At 42.8% G+C, this 24,350-nt stretch overlaps 1 protein-coding gene across 2 annotated transcripts in view; it reads left to right on the top strand.

The window, feature by feature from the left end:
• Positions 1–24,350, top strand: part of grm8a (glutamate receptor, metabotropic 8a) — a 116,961-nt gene that overhangs the window by 71,923 nt on the left and 20,688 nt on the right. For both annotated transcript variants that reach the window (XM_018726062.2, XM_018726063.2), the window contains exons 3-6: positions 3,978–4,113; positions 4,742–4,896; positions 6,090–6,227; positions 18,779–18,979. In XM_018726062.2, the coding sequence (XP_018581578.2) occupies positions 3,978–4,113; positions 4,742–4,896; positions 6,090–6,227; positions 18,779–18,979 (630 nt within the window). The remainder of the gene's footprint in view (positions 1–3,977; positions 4,114–4,741; positions 4,897–6,089; positions 6,228–18,778; positions 18,980–24,350) is intronic.

Genomic DNA, 24,350 nt, shown 5'->3' on the forward strand with positions numbered 1-24,350 from the left:
TGCAACAAAGAAGGAATATTTCAAAACTGACAAGCGAAGAAAATTCAGCCAGACACAAAGCGAAGAACGCTTGCATCTTCGAAAATTCATAACTCGCCTGTTTGTAACAGGAGGCCCCAGCGTGCAGGACATTGGTATGCTGAAGGCACCAGGAAAGATGTACACTGTTTTACTGGCTGGCGAGTAGCCTGGGGGTGTGTGCTTAAAGAGCTACACCGAAAAGAAGCTCGAAGGGCCACGGAGCTGCTTTTTCCAATAAAAGTTTTATCAGCAACATCCACACAGCGTACCTTCAATTATCACTGCTGGTGAAGTAGCGCTCCACTGCCTGGCTGCTCATACGGAGCTTTATTCCTAGCTATTCTAAACAGCTATAAAACCCTGGCAGGCGCTGCGGAGATGCTGTTGCTCTCAGCAGGTGAGATGTCTAAATAAGTCACTCAGAGGATGTATGTAGCGTGCGTGTGAGTGTGTGTGTGTGTGTGTGTGTGTGTGTGTGTGTTGATGGGGACAGACGTGTACAGCAGTTTAACTTCCCCTGCTGAAACGTGACAGGAAAAAAGGAGATTTTTGTATTTCCGTCAAAGGGATGATGTCCGATGAAACGGAACACCGGGCGCCGCCGGGCCCCCTCCCTTAACTGCCATTACGGCTTGAACCTCGTGGAAAGGAACCGGAAAAGGAAAAAAGTTAATTACGTGACAAGAACCCCTCGCCGGTTAAGCAGAATGGATTTCCACTCGCGCCTCTCGCCCCGTGAGCCGCGGGAATTGAATTACACCCTCACAGCAGCTGCCGCGCTTTACCCTGTCGCGTGCTCTCCGACTGGCACAATGGGATAGATCCAATTATTTATGTTTTATGGCACACTGATAATTTAATAATGAAAAATTTTGAAGACTAATCAAGCTAAGAGCACTCCAGTTCCCGCTCTTGAGCGGTACCAGGTCATTTAATTACTGTGTGCTGCACCGCGTACAATCTGACTGTTAATAACAAAAAACTATTGAATTTGCGGTGAAGTTCGGTGCGCCGTCCTCTGTTTTAACAGTCGTCTCTCCACAGTGCTGCTCGGAGCGAGCTGTACCATACTGACTGCTGAGTGACTGCTTCAGGACACACACCGATTCTTACAATTTTATTAATACTATTGAAGTATGTAAAACACATCAAAATGCAACGCCTATACATCACAATCGGTACACGCACACAGTTTCTGAACCGCTTGTCCCATATGGGGTCGCGGGGCCTAACCCGGCAACTCAGGGCGTAAGGCCGGAGGTGGAGGGGACGCACCCAGGATGGGACGCCAGTCCATTGCAAGGCACCCCAAGCGGGACTTGAACCCCAGACCCACGGGAGAGCAGGACCAGGTCCAACCCAGTGCGCCACTGTGCCCCCTCTATCACAGTCAGTAGAAAAACTTAAATCCATAACTATGTAAGAAACAAAAGTCTCTGCTCATGCGATGAACGTTGGTTCATACGGTGCAAAGAAACAAACTAACTGCACTTAAGAATCACGCGTCTGCATCTAAGTCTCTCTTTCTCCTAATGCACCACGTTGTATTTTCTATGACATGTACTTCGCTTTGGAGAAAAGCGCCTGCTAAATGAATAAATGTAAATATGCATTGACGGATAGCTTAAGTGTCGCACAAAAAAATCACACTCTTTGCATGGGTTTCCTCCCACAGTCCATAGACATGTTTTCAAGTGAATTGGTGACTCTAAGTGTGTGTGTGAGAGAGAATTTGCACTGGTGTATATTTGAGTGACTCACTGTGAGTAAGTATCTAAGCATTGTAAATCACCTTGGGTAAAATGGTGTGGCCTAAGGATTACCACGTAGTGTTCATTGGAAGTTACTTTGGAGAAAAGTGTTTTTTATTATTAAATCACGGAACACGAAACGTTACACCAGTAATCACGACACAGCATAAAATATCCACTAATCTCTAGTATAATTTCTGTCCGTGTCCCGTCAATGCAACATTTCATTCATTTTTTCTGCTCCGTTATAACTAACTTTTAAAGAAAACAACATGAAACCATTCATAAATAAACGTTATACAGTTTACTTCATTACAGTAAATATTATTGTGGGGTATCGTGCTGTCTTCCGTGAATCTGTTTAGGAAGTTTTATCGTAAAAATGCGTCCCCGACAGCCTCTGCTCCAAATAATGTATATAATTTTAGAAGAGCAACATCTGTATGTATAATGATGAAAACACACACATTTTCAGAACCGCTTGTCCCATACAGGGTCACGGAGCCTACCCGGTAACACAGGGCGTAAGGCCGGAGGGGGAGGGGACACACCCAGGAAGGGACGCCAGTCCGCCGCAAGGCACCCCAAGCAGGAATCGAACCCCAGACCCACTGGAGAGCAGGACCGTGGTCCAACCCACTGCACCACCGCACCCCCACATGATGAAAACATTGTATATAAATACATATATACTATGATACATTTAATAAATATATAGAAAATATGTATAATACATACACACACACACACACACACACACACACACACACACACTTTCAGAACCACTTGTCCCATACAGGGTCATGGGGAACCAGAGCCCACCCAGCAACACAGGGCGTAAGGCCGGAGGGGGAAGGGGACACACCCAGGACAGGACACCAGTCCACCACAAGGCACCCCAAGCGGGACTCGAACCCCAGACCCACTAGAGAGCAGGACTGCGGTCCAACCCACTGCGCCACCACACCCCCTACTATATGTATAATAAATATATACAAATACATATATAAACATTATATTAGAAAGAGCCAGTGTTTTGAAAACTGCGAATATTAGTATGTTTCTCTTTTGAGTTTTCACATATTTTACAACATGGAAGTTTGAAATCTGAATAGTAGAAAATTTAGGCCTGGAGTTATCGGCAGTTAGTCTAGAAGATGGAGCTGAAGATGGGAGCTGGTTCTTTTACCGATAATGCAGCACAACTAATTCTGTTTATCTTGTACCGTGTGTAGCTGTAGAGAATTGGTTCTGCAAATAAATAACATAAAATAAAAATAGAAAATAAGTAAATAGAATTTGCTTGCAGCTCCTTTCCAAAGTTCTCTTGGACTGTTGGCAATCAAGCTGACATTGTCTTTATGGGCCTGTTTACGCAGGAAGCCTTGTTGCGGGCATCTGTGGTTCAATGAGCATTGATGACGCCCCTTCTGCACAGCACAATCGCAAGTGTGACAGATTATAAAACGGCAGCGATGGCTCCGATACGGCTAATGATGGATAACAGCTGGAAAGTGGTTCAGAGCGGAGGAGCGGAGTAGCCGTTATCCTTGAAAGGCGCATTCGTTTGGGATAATTGCTCGTCGTCTTTGGGACAGAAAGCGTTTACGGGATCGTTCCCATGATAAAGAAGTGGAACGCAAGGAGAGAAAGGCGATGCAGATGTTCATTAAATGGACTGTGACAAGGAGAGATTGGACTAGGAGAAAGATCATCATTTATGTCAGAACACAAAGTTAATATAATTGAGGGACTCGAAAATGATAAAAAAAAAGCTTATTACATCTCATTAAACGCTCAGAAGCATTCTCCTTGGGGCAAGCGTCTTATCGGATTTATTTGTTTATTTAAACTCTTGGTATGTTATCGCTGTCTCTTGGTAAATTAGCGAACGATGGAGCATTCTCAGAACGTCGGAGTTCGGCGCCGGTGAACTGAGGATGCAAGGATTCGAGATTTGTCACCTACTCTAGTTTCTCTTGCGTCTGTGGTTTTAAAGACACGGTGAGCAGATGAAAAAGCCCATGATGAGTGTAAGTACACCAGTGTAAGGAAGGTCACGTATCTTGTCTTGACACCTCAGAGCAAATTGGTGCGGAAAAGTGTCCTTTCACTCCATAGTAGGTTGCATTTTTCACACAAGGACAATGGCATGCAGATGCTGGCTGTGACACCCCCCCCACACTTCCACCTTTCTCTCCGCAGGCGGGGTATGCATCGCACAGTCTCTGAAAATCCCCCGTGAGCCGAAGCCAGGGGAGTTTGACAAGATAATCCTGCGTCTTCTGGAGACCTCCAACGCCCGTGCCGTGATCATGTTCGCTAACGAGGACGACATCAGGTGCGTGCCCTCAGCGAGGAACCCCGGGTTTGCCGTGCCTGCCAGGACTGTTTATCCCCCATCAGCGAATCCACGACTCACTCACTGCAGGGCGAGATAACGCTGCTTTCGATTAGCTTGGGGTCTGTCGGCAGGGACGCGGGGCCTCGCGCTGCCCTATTCGCTGCATAACAAATCGAGTGTTATTCCAGCTGTCACTCCTGTAATCAGAATAACTTGCTGGGTAAATCGGGCTGGTTTTCGACAAGCCCAAATGCGGCACACAACTATTTGAAGCAAAAAACTGGATCTAATTTCAAAGTAAAAGTTTTTGAAGCCTTAAGGCCTGGACTGCTCTATTTTCCCCGCTTGAGTGATAGGAGGTCTTGAAAGGCCCATACAGCTAGCCTGAGCTCATTATATAATTCAGTGCTGGAGGTCGAGCTGTGTTTGCTCTCATGTTTAGAAGTAGTGAGTGTGGCACAATTGTCACGCCACCGTGGTAGGCAAGGAGTGTGGTCGTTCTTCTTTATAGATTCTGTGTGTGAGAGAGGCAGATGTTTGTTGTTCCACCACATGGGTGATGGGGAGGGAGGTGGGCTCGGTTTCACCCTCCGTCTTCTTCTGTCTTCTCCTGTCTTCTATCTAGACGGATCCTGGATGCTGCCAAGCGCAATAATCAGACGGGCCACTTCCTGTGGGTGGGTTCGGACAGCTGGGGCTCCAAAATCGCCCCGGTGATCCAGCAGGAGAAGGTGGCCGAGGGCGCCGTCACCATTCTGCCCAAGCGTGCCTCCGTTGATGGTATGAAGGGAGAGGGGGATGGGAACAGTGGATATATGGATATAGATGTTTACTGCGGGGGCGCCCATTGTGGGGACAGTGTGTAGGTTCTTCTCTTGTAAGACGATGAAACCCACGGCCTCGCCTTCGCATGATGGTGACGCAGCTGGCTTGCGTCTCACTAATGAGGCCGACCTACATAAGAGGGTTGGCTGTGTTGTCGGCTAGAAGAGAGTGGGAGAGAAGGGAAAGAGAGGGAGATGAGAGAGACTGTCAAGTGCGGCTGTTTCTGTGGACGTCATGATTTGGTGCTCTTGCAGTCGAAGGCAGTCATACCGTTGCGTAGCCCGTAATTCGGCTTTTTGTTCCAGTAAAGCCAGGAATTCATTTCGGGTCCATGTCACATTTGTAGAACCTGCAAGCCATCCTGTCTCACATGCGAGCACGTTTGCAGAAGCTTCCCGGGGTTTACTGTTGCTATGGGGTGCACCTAGGGACTGTCTTGGTGTTAATGCAAATGAGCAGGTGGAGCTGAGTAGGCGGAGCCTTTTGGATGTGGCAGGAGAACGTGTGGTGAAGGCTGCAGTTTGAGCGCTCCGCCGTGCTTGTCAGCACGCCGCGGTCGCCGCTGCGCTGTAATGTGGGGCGGCAGGGGAAAGGATGGTGGTAGGAAAGGCGGAACGGTTATGTCAGTTGAAGTGTATTTGAATGAACACTTTGGATAACTGTGCACTTAAGGAGAAAAGCACAGGCGGTTTCTCAGCGAAGGAGCCGTCTTCATGTCTCTGCAGGCACATCTTGCTTGAGAGCGAAAGATAAGCTCTGAGCATTAACTTTGCCATCTTCTTCCTGCCCCATACCCAGCCTGTATCAATTTCCACACGGTCAAAATCGCCAATCATGCAACTCTATAATTGCACAGAATTGAACACTGAAACATGTCATGCGTTTGACTGTAATTCAGCTAACACAATTTTTAAAAGTTTTCTATAGTTTCATTCTTTTTCTACAGCTAATTGAGTGTTTTATAAAAGATTGTAAATTAATTGTCTCAGACTATAAAAATACAGTTGTGTAAATGCACAGCATGAAACACTTATTTTACTTATTTGAAATTGTTGCAGTTAAATATGCTTATTTTACGGTTAAATATACTTATACAGAGTACTACTTTCCCTTTGTCCTTTCCAACCATCTGCCCCATCCCCGCACAGCGTTTGACAGGTACTTCAGGAGCCGATCCCTCTCCAACAACAGAAGGAACGTGTGGTTTGCAGAATTCTGGGAGGAGAACTTTGGCTGCCGGCTGGGATCACACGGCAAGCGCCCGGGCAGCCTGAAGAAATGCACAGGTATGGTACCGGTTGCTTTGTTACATGTGTCACATGTGCTCGAGTGTCTCACCACACCAGTTTGTCCTTTTGTCTTGCTACAGTGCCCTAATCTTGTAGTAAATTCAAGGAAGTCGGAGCAAGCTTGATGCATTTGAAAGAGACATGGAACTGGGAAGATGAGTGAGGATTTGCAGATGTGAATAATGTTCCCTCTTTATGCTGTTGCAAGTGTACTGCTCTCTTCTCAAACAACTAGATTTATGTCCTAATCCTTGCAAGTTCAGGGGAATAATGTGGTTCGCAAGGGAGCTGCAAGGATACAGGCAATGAGCTTGAGTCTGCATTCTCCTGGGAGATGTAGAATGTGGACCATTGGCCGGATGCGGTTTTTTTGCCAGGCCGGCCCAGTTCCGTACCAGGAGCGCCGCTGAGAACCGAGTCGGACAGACTCTGAAACACGGGCCACTGCGAACCACTGAATTTAATTGGGAATTCCAGGAAAATGTCACTTTTGCGGTATTTCAGCAGTATTAAAGAACGAAGCATTTTCCGTTTGCGTAAACGCGAATGAAGCAGCCGTATCCCGCATTTACACCGGAATATCTGATGAGTTCGGCCATATTCTATACTTAGGGGTGAAGGTCTAACCCAGGTTCACAGCAACATTCTACACCTCTGGAGTCTCCAAGTAATTGCTTGAAGCAATGCATTGCTGTTGTGGAGAAATTATGGAGGGATGGAGGGAGGGAAGTCGTCCTACATTAGCGCCAACTTCACCCAGTGCTCACGCATGGCTCTTCTGCTGATGGATTCCTCGCTTTACGTCGAGCTGTGAGGCGTCACGTGACAGCGTGACAAATAATCGGTGCTCTCCGTCACACGCTAAACGGACAAGCGCCGGACCAGTGGGCCAGAATCACGGGAGATGTGACTTCTTGAAGAATTGAAATGAAAATAAATTGGTGCTCTTATATCTGCTAATGTGGGGAACAGCGAGCCCGGAAGGTTTTCCCAACGGTTGTGTCTCGATTTTGTTAGCGCGAGTGACACTTGTGTAATGAGACTTTATTGCACTGACTGCAGTGTTTTCACTGTTGGCAGAAATGTACTCTTTGGTGTCTAGTGCTTCAGGGAAAAGGAAACGGGATTCTGAAATTTCATTGATTAAGTATCGAAGCTGTAGGCACAAACCAGACAAATTGCCCAGAAATCCTTTGTATTACTTTTTCCTGTTGACGTAATTTTGTTTTTTAGCGGAATACCTTTGTCCACAGGGTTCTTTAGCAGGAGCAGCAAAGGTCTGAATTCATGCAATAATAATTATGTATAATAGCGGTGGTGCAACTGCGATGTCCTCGTAAAGAGTTAGTGAAGGGTTATTTATGCCTGAATGTGGGCATTGGCGTGTGCACTTTGCCAGTTGTATGAGTTTTGTGCAGGTAGAAACATAGCCGACGGGAGAGGCGATGTTTTATTGAATTATTGTAATATTGAACATGTTTTCTTTTTGTATCGTGGCAGTCGTTTTATTAACAGCCTAGGATGAAGGAGCTTCCAGAGCATCTTTCCCCCATGTACTTATCTGCAGAGTAATCTCACAGCAGAGTAAACAGCTGAGTCAGCGCCGTCTCTCTGTCCTCGTCTGTGTGTGTGTGTGTGTGTGTGTGTGTGTGTGTGTGTGTGTGTGTGTGTATACGTGGCTTCTCTAACAATGAGCAGTCAGCAGTATCCAATATCATATGGCAGTTCAAATGAGTCTGCAGAATTCCCTGTGATCGCTACATCTGGATGCCATTTGGTTTGTGTTAGTACCGAGTTCTTACACTGAAGATCCAGATTACAGGGCATCTCTTCTCAACAGGCAGAATCCTTTTTGAGGTGCAGCAACAAGTGAGGAAATTTTAATGGTGGCACAAGTGCTGGCCTTAACAGTTTGAAGTGTAAAAGCTTTATCTGATATGCTCTTGTTTGAATGATGAATGCATATTCCAATGTTGCGCATATAAGGCTCTTTCCATACAAACTCAGTTAGTCAGTTTTAACTGGACTGACTGTGATGTTTAAGATTAGGCTACAAAATATGGGTATAAAATTTACAAAACATTTAGATGACACTGTTCTCTAAAGCAACATAGAATGTTAAGTTGCCAGTTATTTACCTATTTATACAGCTGGGTAATTCTACTAGAGCAATTTAGGGTAAGTACCTTGCTCAAGGGTACTAGGTAAGACTAAAATCTGTAACCTTCACATCTGAAAGCAATAGCTCTAACCACTGTGCTTAAACACATCTACTGTGATACACAAGGCATTTAAGCAGTATTTTTTCAATGTAAAAGGAACTGTGCTTTGCAGAGTTTGCGCACAGTAGACAAGAATGGTACTACAATAAACTGGGACTATTTCAGCCTGATAGATGGTAATCCTGCAAAGGGGAGTGTCAGATATGTGAAGTGAAACATACCATCACTCTGCTACCAATTTGTACAGTCTTTTGAAAAGTGTCCCTCTGAGTTCTTGCTTTCATGCTGGATACAGAACAAATTTGCTTACTGTAGGCTCTTCCATATTTGCACAAAAACACTATAGTGTGTGTGTGTGTGTGTGTGTGTGTTTCAGAGTGTGTTGCTGGTCTGTGAGCGGCAGTCCAGCTTCTTGTAGGAATTTTAGAGATGTCATCCATCTGTCATCTCTGATAGTTGGAGCTTTTTTCACATTCCCAAATAAAGCTTTGCAAGTGAAAAAATGACATTCGGTGCAGCCCATGGTTATAGTGTTCCGCTTCCGTACAGAAAGAGGTTGAGTCAGTTTAGTATAATTTTATATTGTTACATGGTAATTAGCTTTGTAACACTTAATCTACACTTACGTGACAACGATCATTTTAACTGTTTTACACTTCATTGCTCAGTTTGAGTATTTTGTAATGAGGTTGAATGTGCTTTCCACTTGTCCCTCAGAGTGGGAGAGAGTGTATTGTCACAACGCTGTTGAATGAAATCGAATATTTCTGCTGTAGATACTGCGCTATCTATAATTAATGGACAATCAGGCAGTAAGATATAAAATGTAACTGAATAAACATTTAAGATTTACATCCATTTTTTGAGTTAACCAGAAGCTGTAGAACTTACTCTCAGAGAGTGGAACCAAGGAAATTACAAGCAGTAGAATTATATATATTATTGATTTTGTGGCAGACACTGGCTGTTTCTTCTTTCTAGAATTATTTAAAAATTGTACACTTTTACAGAGCTACGCATTTTTACTGGAGTAATTCAGCTTAAGTACCTTGCTCAGAGGTGGTACAGGTAGCAACAAAGGTACCTGATGGTATTTGCCCAGTCCACTAGGCGTTTGGATTTAGTTTCTAACAAATCTACTCTATCCCATTACACTGAGGTAATGAAAACAAACAAGAAAAAAAAAAAAAAAAAAAAAAAAAATCAAATGAGTAGGGAGCGTTGCGTTCCCGTCCCAGTCACCCAAAGGGTGAACAAGGTGTACCAAGAACCCAAGAGTTAGTGTTTGTAGTGTCCAAGGGGTAATAGGAAACAGAATCGGTCGTTAGTTGCAATTAATTGGGTTAATTACTCCATTTTCTGAAATAGGTGTCTGGAATGTGGCCCTGCTTGTTGCTCTAGATGGTCAGCAGGGTCTCTTCTCATCCCCAGCACAAGGTGAACTGTGTAGGTTTGGGCTGTATATCAGCTACTAGATCGTTTAACGGTTTCCTCCTGGAACAGGATGCTACAGGAGGCAATCGATGGAACTTTGGTGCAATTTTTTTAGCACTGATAATGTTAAGCCGTTTTTTTTTTTTTTTTTTTTTGCCACACAGAATTAATACATTAGAGGCATGAGCTTTATGAAAGTACACTCATCCCTCATTTAACGGGGTTAATTTGTGCTGTGAAATTACCCCTGTTGACAAGTCCCATTGTGAGGGGATAGAATTAGCATAATTTATTATGGAGAAAAATATAATTGGTTCACAGATAAAAGTATCCCCTGAAATTACTTTTAAAAAATTAAAAAAATTATGCACGACAATGACAATACATGTTTTTTTTTGTTTGTTTTTAAGTGTTTTGTAACAAAATAGAATTTCTAGCTTTTTGTCTTTTAATGTTATACTTTGATTTATGATTATACTTTATCAATAACTGCTGGTGTTAGGTAGTATTATGGCGGTCTGTACGCGCTTGCACAGTATATGAGACAGTGTACATGGATGGAGATGTTTTGATAATTTGCCTCATAAATGTTTATGATGATAACAAAAGTCCAAGATATTTCCCAACATCACTGTCTATGTCTCTCTGCAGAGCACGCACATCGATACTGTGCTGTTGGAAGCGTATATAAAATTACAAACAAATGTTTGTAATATGAATACGCTAACAATAGGATAATTTGATTGGGACACCGAGGCTTTATTTCTGTTAGTGCGAGAAAATCCTGTGGTTTCCTGTGTTCAAGTGCCTCACTGTAAATTCCACCATTAAAAACACAAATTTCACACATCCTCAGGCCTGCTCTCTGAATAAAAACCCTTTTCACAATAATTTAAATATTTCACTTAATTGTTACTTGTCTACAGTTTGTTTATTTTTATAAGGACCCGCCTCCTACTGTATTAGCCTTGATCAAGGTACTTGAATTGTGCCAGTAAAAATCAGCCAGATGTATAAATGGGTAATCACTGTAAGTAGCATAACATTGAAAACATTGTAAGTCGATTGGAAGAAAATCATCAGATACATTCTTCTTCTTCTTAGCAACATCAATAACAGCAAAGATAATAATAATCATTATCATATCAATCACACACACACACACACATTTTCTGAACCGCTTGTCCCATACAGGGTTGTGGGGAACTGGAGCCTAACCCGGCAACTCAGGGCGTAAGGCTGGAGGGGGAGGGGACGGGGACACACCCAGGACGGGACGCCAGTCCATCGCAAGGCACCCCCCAGCGGGACTCGAACCCCAGACCCATTGGAGAGCAGGACCCGGTCCAACCCACTGCGCCACTGCACCCCTCTTCATATCAATCAATAATCATAATAATCATTTTCATTTGTGATATCAGACATAGATATGAATCAGTAGTTTTAAACCATATTGGTTAAGATTGTCAGTATGATAGGATGTTATTCTCCTATTTTGTATAACACTAAGCATAAGTTCCTTTCCATTATTAAATGAATTTATTGTATTCTTTAATTTTCTTACATTTTCCCATGGGTTTTTTTTCCCATATTTACTTTGTTGCTATTGTGCTGAATGGCCGCTCTGATACGATAGCCAAGGACAAGAGCTGTGTTTTCTCACATCACCTGTGCTGGGTTGAGTGCACATGCGTGGCTGTATTGCCTGTTTTGCGAAGTAAAAGTGTAGAAGTAAAATGTGCACGTGTGTCATTGTACTGAATTTTAAGCTCATTGTATAGTTGAAAGGCCCTTTATTACCTCAAGCCGTTAGAGGAATTTTTCATTGGATGGGTCTCTATGTGCGGGATGAGTGCATATGACTTTTGGAGACCTTTTACTAAAATGCAGTAGAACACCTGACAGATGAAGGTTGTAATTAAGAAGGCACCAGTGCTCACGCAGTGGCCCAGGACATGGAGCCATAGTGAAACAACTTAATGGCCGCAGGTAGAGTCGTGAATAAAGCCGTTGACATGCAGTCGAAGAACCCAGGTTCAGTTTCCTGCTCCTGCTGCAGTACATTTACATTTACTTTTACCCATTTAGCAAATACAGTGAGTGCATTACCTTTGACTAAGGTACTTACACTAGTTTACTTTGCTAAAAATTACTCTGCTATTATAAGTAGTTTTAGTTGTGTAAACCTCATTGTAACCTGCAGTGAAGAAAAGCATCAGCTAAATATATAAATAATTAAAAACCTCTAAATAACTAAGAATAACTCAAAATTTCTGGAAGAAACAGTCCCCAAGTGTGGAGTCGTTTAATTTTACAGCTGTTTCCTTCTGGTTTAAATGTGCAAACCCAGCATCGTGGGTCCCCACCCCAGAACTGAGCATACAAAATGCACCTCTGATTTCTACAAGGTGTTCTGGGCACACCAGTGGCATTGTTCAGTGGTGGTCAAAGTCACTCTCTTTCAGTACTGCATCTTTTTGCACCTTTCACGGATTTGGTTTAAAGCGTTTCCATTCAGAAAGGAAGCACACAAAGAGACCTATTTATTTGGCCGTTTCTGTATGAAGCACTGCTTTGAAGCCTCTGGCTCACTGCCCTGCTCCTAATGGCTGTAATCACATCCGAAGGCCGCCAGTGACTCAGGTTGAGTGGCAGGTTGCTGTTCCTGATGGCTCTAAAGTGCAGGGCACTTACGCGCTATGATTTACTTTTTAGATCCTTCTCCGAAAGCTAAAGTTCTCTTGTTTAAAACAAGGAGGTTGATTTATTTTAAATACAGAAGGCTTCTGTAACTCACTGACATGCTGTTATTTAAATAAAGAGTTGCATGCAGTAAGTCTTGTGTTCTTGAGAACATCACAGAAAAAGAGGGTGTAAGGGTGTGTGCGATGACCCCAATACCTTATGCAAGGAATTTTACCCTGGTTGAAATGGGTCAGTAGGATGGAAGGCGGTATTTGACCATCATTTTTGTGTGGTAGCACGTTATTGGTCTTCGGTCACTGTAACCTCACCCAGAGTGTGTGGGGTTGCTGAAGACCTTCACAGGTGGAAACCGTAACCAACGGACTTCTCCCGAGCCTCCGTTCAACCCCTCCTCCCTTCGAACAGCGGGCGAAAAATGATGCGGTCTCGGCACAAATGGGATTGCTTCTGACAGATGTGACTAGAGAGGCAGTTTGGAGCATGCGACGAGGAACAGGATGTTTGCCCGTGCCATTTCACTGGCACTTTTGTTTACATCTATAAGCCATGCTTAAACATGAGTCTGTGAAAAATGGTTTCTGGCTAATACAGAAAAGGGGAAACCAATCTTTTGCCTCTGTTCTTCTAGATGGGCACGTATTTCAGGGTGTGATGAGGTCGAGTCTTTGGGAATTTATTTTAATAACTGGCCATATGGATATTAATGTATTCTGTTAAGCTTTGTAGGTGCATTCTTCCCAGTACCCAAAAGAGGTGATATCGCGAGTTCATGCAAATGTCTTGCTCTGATTTACATTTTTTTTTTTTTAAAACGGAAAAACTGTGACGCATGCTGACAGAAACAAGTTTCAAAAAAAACAAAAAAAAAAAACGTCCACTTTTCCAGTTCTTCCACATCGAGATGCAGTGGGGTATAATTACAAATTTGTTTGCATAAAAGCTGCCTAAATATTTAATTTCGTAATGAGTAAAAACAGAGAGCCATTAGCAGCACCACGTGCGCGGAATCATTCATCGGTGTTTCCTCTCCGTCACTCAGTCCTGCCATCTGGCTGAGCTCTAATTGAGACCCAGGACCAGGCCCCGACTTCTCCTCCTCAGGATTACACAATCATCCCATCCAAACGAGTCAATTACAGCTGCCGGCTCAAGCTTCCTCCACTAAAGCTGGCTGTGCAGAATGAAACACTAATACTAAGTGCTAACGCCTTGGTTTCCCACCAATCCTCCACTGCCCTGTAAGTCTAGTGAGAGGAATAGTAAATGTTTTTAGCTGTTAGGAATATATTTAATGCTGGAGGAACTGAACACTGATTCCTTTCACTGGGCAGGGAGGGTATCGACTTTGTTCATCTCATGCGGCAGGTGTAATAGGTTTTGGATCAACTTTCCCATCTTTTAGTTGGTGTTCCGGGGAACAGTGTAGCTAATGGTGAAAACCCCGGCAAACTACTTTAACAAAGCAAGGTTTGTGTGTGAAGCAGGTTTTTGGAATTTACTGTATATATTGTAGCACTTCATGTATTTGTGTGTTTGCATTTTCTCGATATGCCGTCTTTGTCTCATTTACATTCATTCATTTAGCTGATGCTTTTCTCCAAAGCGACTTACACTGTTAAGATTACAGTTATTTACCCATTTATACAGCTGGGTAATTCTACTGGAGCAATTTAGGGTAAGTACCTTGCTCAAGGGTACTACAGCCGGAGGTGGGGATCAAACCTGCGACCTTTGGATCCAAAGGCAGTAGTTCTAAACGCTACAAAAGTTTTTAATGCAGTGATCTACAGCGAGAAATAAAATGGTAATACTCCAGTGGAAGTCCAGATTATTGCCCCATGTCCAGTAATAGGATGTGTAGGATTATGGATTTCTACAGTGAGTAAACAATGCAGGACAATAATCAGCATTGTGGTGTTGTTAACGATGATGAAGAGGGCCTCAAGTCAAATTTTTGCCTCAAGGGCTTACCTGTGGATTACAACATAGGTTGGTGTTGTGGATTCAGGAGTGGTCTCCCAGGAGTCCATCTCAGGTGGTGAAGCTGATGGAGATGTTCAGGGTTAGGGATGTTTTGGGGGAAGGAGTGCTGTTCTAGTGTTAATGAGATTTTTGGTTTTCTCCATTTATTTTTTAACCACAGAAAGTCTGCAAAATCTCTGTAGTGTGAATTGTACAGGTTTCTGGAGCTCTTATGTCTTGACTTCATCTCATTGCGTACAAGAGTGCAGAAAAAAGCATTTTCCTTCCTGTTATCAGTACAGATTTTGGCCTTGAAAACAAGTTTGTTTTTTTTTTTTTTTTTTTTTTTAAAACATTTCCCAAATGAAATGTGGCTGCTCTCAAATCTCTCTCCATGACCCAACCAAGAGCCCCTCTGTTATCGCTGTTCTCTTAACCCCTCCGGAAGGGGGTGTCCCGTGAGGTTTTGGCAGTTCTGCGAAAGCCAGTTTCACTCCCTGCATACATTTTTTTCAGGGGTAGTAAAATTTAAAACATTGACCTTTCCTGCTGGGGTTGTACAGTCCCACTTGGCTGTAGGTGATCTGAGAATTAAAAATGCATCGCATGATTCTGAAGTGGTCCTTCAGCACAGAATACCCTGACACAGATAACATGGAGACATGAGCCCGTCATTTAGATATGCCTCTCATCAAGACCCACAAGCTCTAGCAGAGTCTTCCCTTTGATTGCCTTCTACAATATTGATAGTTCAAATCCCATTGGCCATTGTACCTTGACAGGTAACACATTTTAATGGAAACGAGGAGGGGTAATCCACAGCCGTGAAGGAAGTGGTTGTTCATCTATTCAGTCGTGACAGCCAGCCCAATTTAGAAATGGCTTCACATACCGGGTAGCTCTCGCAGCAGAACGAGCCGAGGCAGATTTTTAAAAACATGTGACAGACAAGAGAACTTTCCACATTCATCTTCCAATGTACACGAACCCAGCGCCGTGCCTTCGTTCGCGACGTATTTGTCAAAGAGATGAAGGAGGCGACGGAGTCGACCGTTGGATTTGGATGCGAGCCTCGCTTTGTTTGTTCGTTTAATTGTCGGGTCCCCCTTTGGGGTGGGGGCTCCTCCATCCTTAATTGCCACCCCCCAGGAACACAGTAGATGTCTTGATGTGTCATTCTGTCTCTGCTTGAACTTGCACAAGGAGGGATTCGTGTCATTACCGCATCAGAGCAGTTTGTGAAGGACGACTGTGATCAACAATTTCAACGATAATAGGACATAATTAATGTAAATGTAATCAGTACATCCCAAAATAATCTGGTAAAAATGTGTCATTTAAAAAAAAAAAATCCTATTACAAAGCACTATCTCCCTTAATTACTTTGTAAATTATATAGTTTGCGTCTCTCGACAGAATGGGACACTCTTTTCACAACAAAAGACAATATATTAACCAGTGCTCCTGGGACGGGAATTAAATGTGCACCCGTTAAGTGACATTTAATCGAGATGCTTGTTTGAAGGATTAAGTTGTCTGTCAAGCCTTCTGCCATTCATCACTTAATAATTTTTAGTAATTTTACCTTGAGGTGTGCCTTTGCATATCCAGCCTCATGAGAACCTAGCAAAGGCTAGCCGCTCTCTTGAAGTTTTTTTTTCCTTTGGTGACTGTCTGGAGATACCTTCCCTGAAGGCTTTAGTGTGGATTTTACCAAGTTTCAAGTACTGTCATTTTAACCTTTCAGTGGAAACCGTCTAGTATGATTTCACCTCTGACTGGCTCTGGACAGGCTCTATAACATCCTGATATCCTGATGTATAACTGGATAAAAGTGTAACAGATAAGAAGCATCACATAAGCAAAAAAACAAAAAGTGAATAATATTTAAATTACATTTTTGACTTTATAATTTAGTATGAAGAGGACATGAGAAAACAGCAGATGCCCACCATTTCTCCAGATGATCAAGGCCCGCTCTTATACTTGCTTCGGGAACCACACTATAATCATGCAGATGAGGACTAAACAATGCAAAAATAGATTTAGAGCCCCATATTCCCTTTTGCATCTTGATATAAAAAATACACCAAATTAGTGCCAATTAAAATTTAATTAAGAATTCTGTTGTTGTGCTACAGTATATGCAGCATCAGTGTCCATGGAGCTCCAGGAGAGGAATTTCCTCATTCCAACAGCTGTGGAAGACAACACTAGCTCATAAAAATTAGAAGTTTATCCATCCTTCCAGTGATAAACTAGATTTTGTTCACCTCTAAAGTGACTCTTGCCATGGCTCCTGTAGAGCAGTATGAAACACTGGGGAAAATAAAAGATAAAAATTAAATCCTTATATCCCACAAGACAAAAACACTGGCCAAATAGGAAGAAAAACTTCTTAAGGTGTTCATGCCAAATCACATTCATTATGTTGTTGAACCCATCTGTGTATTTATTACCTTTTGTTACTGTATTCAATTCTAATTCTCTGACTATATCTGCAAGCTGTTAACCCAAAGTGGCTTGGGAGGAAAGCATCAGCTAAACAAATAAATAATATAATTTACATTCAGATAATGATGGGCATAATTAATCAGATTTACATTTTGAAAGACACTTAAAATGCTAGTTTTACCACGGTGGGAGAAAACTTCAACTTTATTATTTAACATGCACATTAATTATACTGTCCATGTATGATGTCCTTCCTAAAACGGCCCTCTAGTTTAGGGCTTTGAGGATCTGACTAGGGGGGTGTGGTGGCGCAGTGGGTTGGGCCGCAGTCCTGCTCTCTGGTGGGTCTGGGGTTCGAGTCCCGCTTGGGGTGCCTTGCGACAGACTGGTGTCCCGTCCTGGGTGTGTCCCCCTCCCCTTCCGGCCTTACGCCCTGCGTTACCGGGTAGGCTCTGGTTCCCCGCAACCCTGTATGGGACAAGCGGTTCTGAAAATGTGTGTGTGTGGATCTGACTAATCACATGTATCTAGTGACCATGCATGTTCTGCAAGGTACAGGTTTTGTATAGAAAATATCACCTCCTGCATGGACTCTGTGTATCACCGGGCTTAAATTGCTAATGTGTCAAATTTGACATCCATCAGATTCTTCCATTTTTGTCTTGTGCATTTGTTGCATTGACCCTCCATTATGGCCTGTTGCTCTCATGTCTGTAGTTCCATTGTGTTTTAATAACCCAGACACCCTACATGTCAAACAGCCTTGCTTACTTACAGTTGTCCATCTTGTGTCTCCGTTTACATGAACAACAATCTGACTCTTTTCAGAGGTACATGGATAATCAGATGCCTTGTCTTCTATACAAATCCTATCCGAGCTGAATCGTCTGCAAAATATGAACTTCATTTACGAGCCCCTATTAAGATGTTGAAGCATCCCACTGACTGTAGGCTCACAAGACTTAATTCACCCCACCACACCTTGAGTTCATCTTCCTTTTGTACCCTGAAGCCTATAGAATCGAGCTGAAAAACAAAAAAAATCAGACAAAAACATCCTTTGGTGGCCCTTAAACTTTAACGATCAGGATGGAAAAGGAAATAGGAGCTGACAGTAAGAGGAAAGCGCATGCTACGAGATAACAGTCAGCGATATTACATAAAGCAATGCTTACATAAAAATTCTTTACAGATAACAGGGATTTTGTGATCCGTATCAACCGTGTGCAGTAATGTGTGTTTTGTTAACAGGGTTATCTTAAATATTTTAGATTTATTATTGCCCATTAGCCATAAAAACGTACCGACTGCATTTTTTTTCTTTGTCACGAAATGCTTTCCTGTCTAATTCTGGTTTACAGTGGTGTTCTCGCTCTTTTGTGTAGCGGCTATTTCATGTTTGTGTCTTAACACTTTTCCAGAGAGCGATTTAATCAGATTTAATGGCTGATTAAGTTCATGATGTTGTGCATGGCATTGCTTCTGCACCGTGCAGCACCCCGACGGAGCGCAATCCGCAGCGTGCCTGTGTGTGCTTGCGTTTCACGTGTGCGAATGTTAACAGGCATCATGATCAGGAGAAGCGGGTGACATTTCAACAGCTTTGATTTATCCCGGTGATTGGAGCTCAGCGCAACGTGAACATTCGACATTCATCCAATAAACTCTGGCTTAATTTTCCACAGATGCTCGCAGGGCTTCTTCAGGATAATTTATACAGCACTCAGCTAACCAAGGCCTCTATTTTTTTCCTCCATGTGTTTCCCCCAGGGTTGGAGAAGGTGGGGAGAGACTCTAGCTACGAGCAGGAGGGCAAGGTGCAGTTTGTGATTGACGCCGTGTATGCCATGGCCCACGCCTTGCACCGCATGCACCGGGACCTGTGCTTCGGCTACCCGGGTCTCTGCCCTCGCATGGCCAACATCGATGGCAAGGAACTGCTCGCTCATATCCGTGCTGTCCGCTTTAACGGTAAACCCACCTTCTGCATGTATGTGTGTGAAGACCTTACTGATGACATGCTGATATGGCCTTTCTCCAACTCGGTATTCCTCAGCAAGGCATAAGTCAATAATTTATTTTACTATATTGGTTAATCCCCTGTCTTAGTTATCTTCTGCTTCTTTTATTCTATCTTTTCTCCGCCTGCAGTCTGTTGGACCTATTTCCTCAGTTTCACAGCTACATTTCTACTCTGACTACTGCTGCTCTGCTGCTTCTTCACTTTCTTTTTTGTGCAACATCATTTCCTGTATGTATCACTCTTAGCTCTTTGCCATGGCATCATTTCCTGTTATGTTGTTATTTTGAGCTGTTTTTTTTCAAATTTTATATTACAGTCAATTTCCTTCTGTATATTTTCTTCCTTAAGTCCATACAAGTTCTGGGTTCCCTCTTCATCCCCCACTGTCTAGATCTTCCCTTTAATTCCACTTACTGGGTACAGACCTGCTTGCATTAAAGCTAGAATTGTACATTTGTTTGGTCTGCAATTTCTAAAGCAGCTTGACATGCAAACTATATTCTGATTGGTCTTTATGAATGTGCTGCCTACGCTGCTGTTTTCGTTTAAACCTCCGAAAATGTGAAGCAAGCAAAAGAACAGAAGTTTTTTTTTTTTGTTCTTCAAGAAAAGCACGGTAGTTAAATAATTAAATCTATTTTTTTATTTTGAAAATTAGTCGTGGACTGGTTATACTTGTATTTGTGTTTCTTGATTACCTGTAGAATGACTCATGTGGAATGTATATATGAGTGTTGGGGAATGGTTGGCATCCTTTCCAAAGATGGGGTGGGTTCCAGATTACTTAAATGTACTTGCCGAAGACGAATGGATATGGTCCCTTTATGAAAAACAGCATGCATAATTTTATGTCTTTTTTGAGTTAGTTTGAATGCCGGGGCTGTCGTGTCCCAGGACTGAGTCTGTGATTGGAGGGACTTTGCTGTCAGCAACCCTGCTTGCTGCAGATGTGACCGCTCTGCAGCTGGCTGTGTTGTCCTTGAGGACAGTGGAAGCACGGAGCTCACATTGTTTCCTCGTCGCTTCAGACAGCTGCTTCCAGTGGTTGGGATCACTGTTAGCTGTTTATTGTCTGTTGAGCAGCCCAAATACTGAAGGTTTGAGAAAATCAGGGCTGAAAGGAAGTATTGCACTGATGGTTTATATATTAATGGACAAACGATGCCTATTTAGTTTTCAATTTTTGTTCTGGCTATTCTTGTGTGTGTAAGTGCCAGCTCATCAGTCCAACAGTTGGTGACCACTCACATGGTTTTCCCAGCAAGGAAGTAATGGAAGTGGTGATTTGCCATTGTGATCTTCCCTGCATGTGTGGAACAGCTGGTAGCATAGTGGTTAGTGCTACTGCCTTTGGATCTAAAGGTCACAGGTTGGATCCCCCCCTCTGGTCATAGTACCCTTGAGCAAGGTACTTACCCTAAATTGCTCTAGTAAAATTACCCAACTGTGTAAATGGGTAAATAATTGTAACCTTAATAGTGTATGTGGCTTTAGAGAAAAGTGTCAGTTAAATGTACATGTATGAAAACAGGGAGGAACATTCTGCACATCCTAAGTTGGATTCATGCCCACTGAGTGACTCAGAAGCTATGATGCACTGGCTTTACCCACTGTGTCCTGCCTAACTTTTCCACAAAAAATGTAATCGCCATGAAACTGACAGTAAACATATAGCATCTTGACAGGTATCTCATTTGTTCAAAGAGAAATTTGCAGACACACACAGGTGTGTCCATGTATCTCAGAGCTCTGCTGTGTCCTACATAAAGTTACACTCTGGGGCAGAGCTGTGATTGAATAGAAAGCCTTCTTCATTAGGGTTGTGCTTTCAGCCTGCTGGCTGCAAGCAGCGTGGTATTGGATGGGGCTCTCAGAGACCTCTCCAAGGGGACCACGAATCCATACCAATCAAACAAAACGTAAAGAAGACAGAGCAAGCCAATAGCTTGAATCCCCTCTGCTCACCGGTGGTGGAGAAAAATCAATTCTGACTTTTCTGTCTTGGAACGGGAAGGGTGCCTTCATTGAACAGGGACTGATGGTGCCTTCACTGTTACCTGTCTTCACGGGGGGTCTTTTGGCGCCATGATGTTGAGACAGCTGCTCTCAGATGGTGCAGATTGTTCCTTTACCACGTATCTGATGCCAAGGGCCCTGTGGTTTGCTGGTGCAGTCGTCATCTGACACAACTTTGACGCCCCTTGATAGAACACCCCCAGTGCTTTCTAGAGTGACTATGAAACAAGGTAAGGGTACCACCTGGAAGTGCAGGGGTGTGGAAAGCATGCTTATTTTGCACCTAGATTGGAGATCTACATCCTCTGCTTCCAATATTTGGTTTTTCCCAAAGCTCTCACTTTGGTAACTGTTCACTGGTAAATCGTTCCACAAAGCAATGTACTTTGAAAAACAATAACTGCAGTGTTTTACTGTTCTTTTGTTTCTTTCTTTACACTGTTGCAATTCAGCATCACAAAAGTAGTTTATTCATGTAATTGTTTATGTCATTTAGTGTAATGGATTTTTACTCTTGGACTCCTTACATGAAGTTAAGGAGGCACAATGTACGAGAACAGTAAATAGTGAATATAAGGGAATGTCCTACTTCTTCGAAAATCATAATAAAAATAATAATATCTCAACAGGCTGCATAATGTCTTTCCCTCAGTACTTGCCCATCTGGAGGCTCTCAAATCTTTCAGATCTTGGTTTTTTTTTTTGCAGAGGGGCAATAGGTAACATAGCATTGAGAGTTTTTGCATTGTGGATGGAAGGACTCATATTCAAATCCAACCTCATTCTGTAGGGCCCTTGAGCAAGGTACTTACCCTGAATTGCTCCTGTAAAAATTACCCAGCTATATGAATGAGTAAATCACTATAAGTAGCTTAGAATACAAACCTCACATGTAAGATGCTTTGGAGAATAGTGTCAGGTAAACAAAAATAAACAAAAATAAAAAAAAATTGCATCACTTTCAGGGCATTTCTCTGATACATTGGATGAATATTCAAGTCTCTCCTTTTAACTGAATTATTAGTTTTTGGATGACTAAGATATGTAAAAACTTTATATCATTAGATAATTTTATGATCTGTTTTACCTTCTTGGCCCTTGAGGAATTTAGAACTGCATCCCTTGTTTGACTAGCAGGATAAGTGTGACAACCATGGGCTCAGAATAAAAATTTCATCAGGCAATTTTAATTTTACAGACCACAGCCCTGTTGAGTGGTGTTATGCTATAACTGGCCTTGTGGCTGTCACAGTTACGGACCCAGTGCATTCTCTCGGAGAATCCAACGAATGTGACAAAATCGATCGAGTTTCAGCTAACTCCGTCTTTAGACTGGGCTCTTTACATGGCTCAGCTGGGCATCGTGATACCACGGGTTTGTGTTACACATGCCGACAGTCACACGTGTTCCGGAGTGCTTTTCTGCTGTGGAAGACGTGGGAGGGCGCATGCCAGGCTTGTGTGGATGACGTGAATGCCCCCCTATCTGAGATGATTCATTTTGCCTGGGATCCCATTATTACCGTTTGTTTATTACTCACACCCAGCCTAGTTAAAATCACAACATCTTCTGCCTCTTATTGGACATAGATTCCCCCTCTCGCTTTCATTTTCAATTCTTCAGACAGATCTGTTAATCCTGATACTGAAAAGAAAAATAAATCCTCCAATTTTATTGCATATTTATAATTTCAAAAGAATAAATCCATCAAGACCCCCAGTCAGAACTGGTAGTTTCCATTGTGCCCTTCATTCTCCCCCATGCATGGGTGCATGTGGGTGCAAAACCCCGGATTGCTGTACTTGCCATTTTCTGAAAATCAAGCGAAATTGTAGTGAAAATGTTAATTGATCCAGCTGCCCAAGTACATGTGTTTTGTTGTTCAAGATCAATTATATCCTGGACTCTTCAAAGATAAAAGTATAGTTTTTTGTTGCTATGCATTTTGGTCCCCTTAATTAATTTTTGACGAGTTATTAAGTTTCAAGCAAATAATTAGAGTCACACTGAGTGGTATAATTTAAATAGAGCCATTAGCAACTGAATACATATATAAAAAGATAAGTAGGTTACATAATGAATACGTTAGAAGTGCACAACTGAAAAATGTGCTTTTTTGCCTTTCTTCAGCATCTCCCTTTCAGAAGCACGGTTCCCAGGATCTGGCACTGTACTTCAGCTGAGAAAGAGGGAGCCTCCCTGTGGGAACAGTGGTACAGAGGAGGGTCCTGACCGCAGGATTGGCCGCAGGCAGTGCTTCTCTGCTAATCTGGAGAAAGTTCCCCGTTACTTTATTCCCTTTGCCATACTGCAGCCTGCCAGCGGCCCCCCTGTCAGCTGCAGGGTTTTAGTAGTGCAGCAGAATGTGTCTGTCCTTTACAGCAACACATTTATGTTACCTTCCTACCTACATGTTTTGGATGGGGAAAGGGGGCAGAGCAGAGCCTGGGCTCAGCCATAAGTCTGCACAAATAGCATCTCTGTCAGATGGGCATACTGATCCAGCAAAGGACATGCACACCTTGGCTGTTCAGGCCTGCTTGTTCATCGTAGAACACCCATTGCATTATATAACTGTTATTTAAGCCATAAAATTTAACAAAGGGAACACTTACTTAAACTTACCTTTTGCTTTGCTTTCTTGCGTAACTATTTTGAAAGTTATTTGACCTAATTCCTCCTTTTTCGCTCTGATATCATCTGCATTTTGCATTCACCAGATGGTGTTCTTTCTTATGAAATTATTTATACTTCAAATATTATTGTAATGGTGAGAGTCACATTCAGATGCAACAGAGATTAATATTGCATAGCGAGTGTTTCCTTATTGTTGTGCTGAGTGTATTTATCATGGCCAACACCTGGGAGATGGTGTGGGTCACTTTCATTACACCCATCATAGCTGTGGGAAGGAGCACAACACCAGATGTTCACAGCACACCAAGGGAATGCTGGGAGGCCAATTTTTTTTTTTCTTCCCTGCACTTCTAACAACAGAATCATAAAATAGGCAACTGACAAGTAATAGGTAACAGGTAACAAGCAAAGTCATTTAACAGTGTAGGTTGAAGCAGCCTTAAATTTTTGGTCTCTGTGACCAAGTATAAAGTCCGTCATTGCTCCAATCTTTATTTCTTGAATCAGATGTTGGTGTTTGCTTTCCTTTTGGAACTTTCTTCAGTGAGTCAGCAGCTGAGGGTCATGTTCTTTCTGAACAAAAAGTGTGTGTGTTTACTTCTGTGTATGTGTGTGTATGGGTGTATTTGAGTAGGTCTCCATCTATAATCCCCCTTCCAAGACTT

This window comes from Scleropages formosus, chromosome 21, assembly GCF_900964775.1.
Source record: "Scleropages formosus chromosome 21, fSclFor1.1, whole genome shotgun sequence".
Taxonomy (NCBI): Eukaryota; Metazoa; Chordata; class Actinopteri; order Osteoglossiformes; family Osteoglossidae; genus Scleropages; species Scleropages formosus.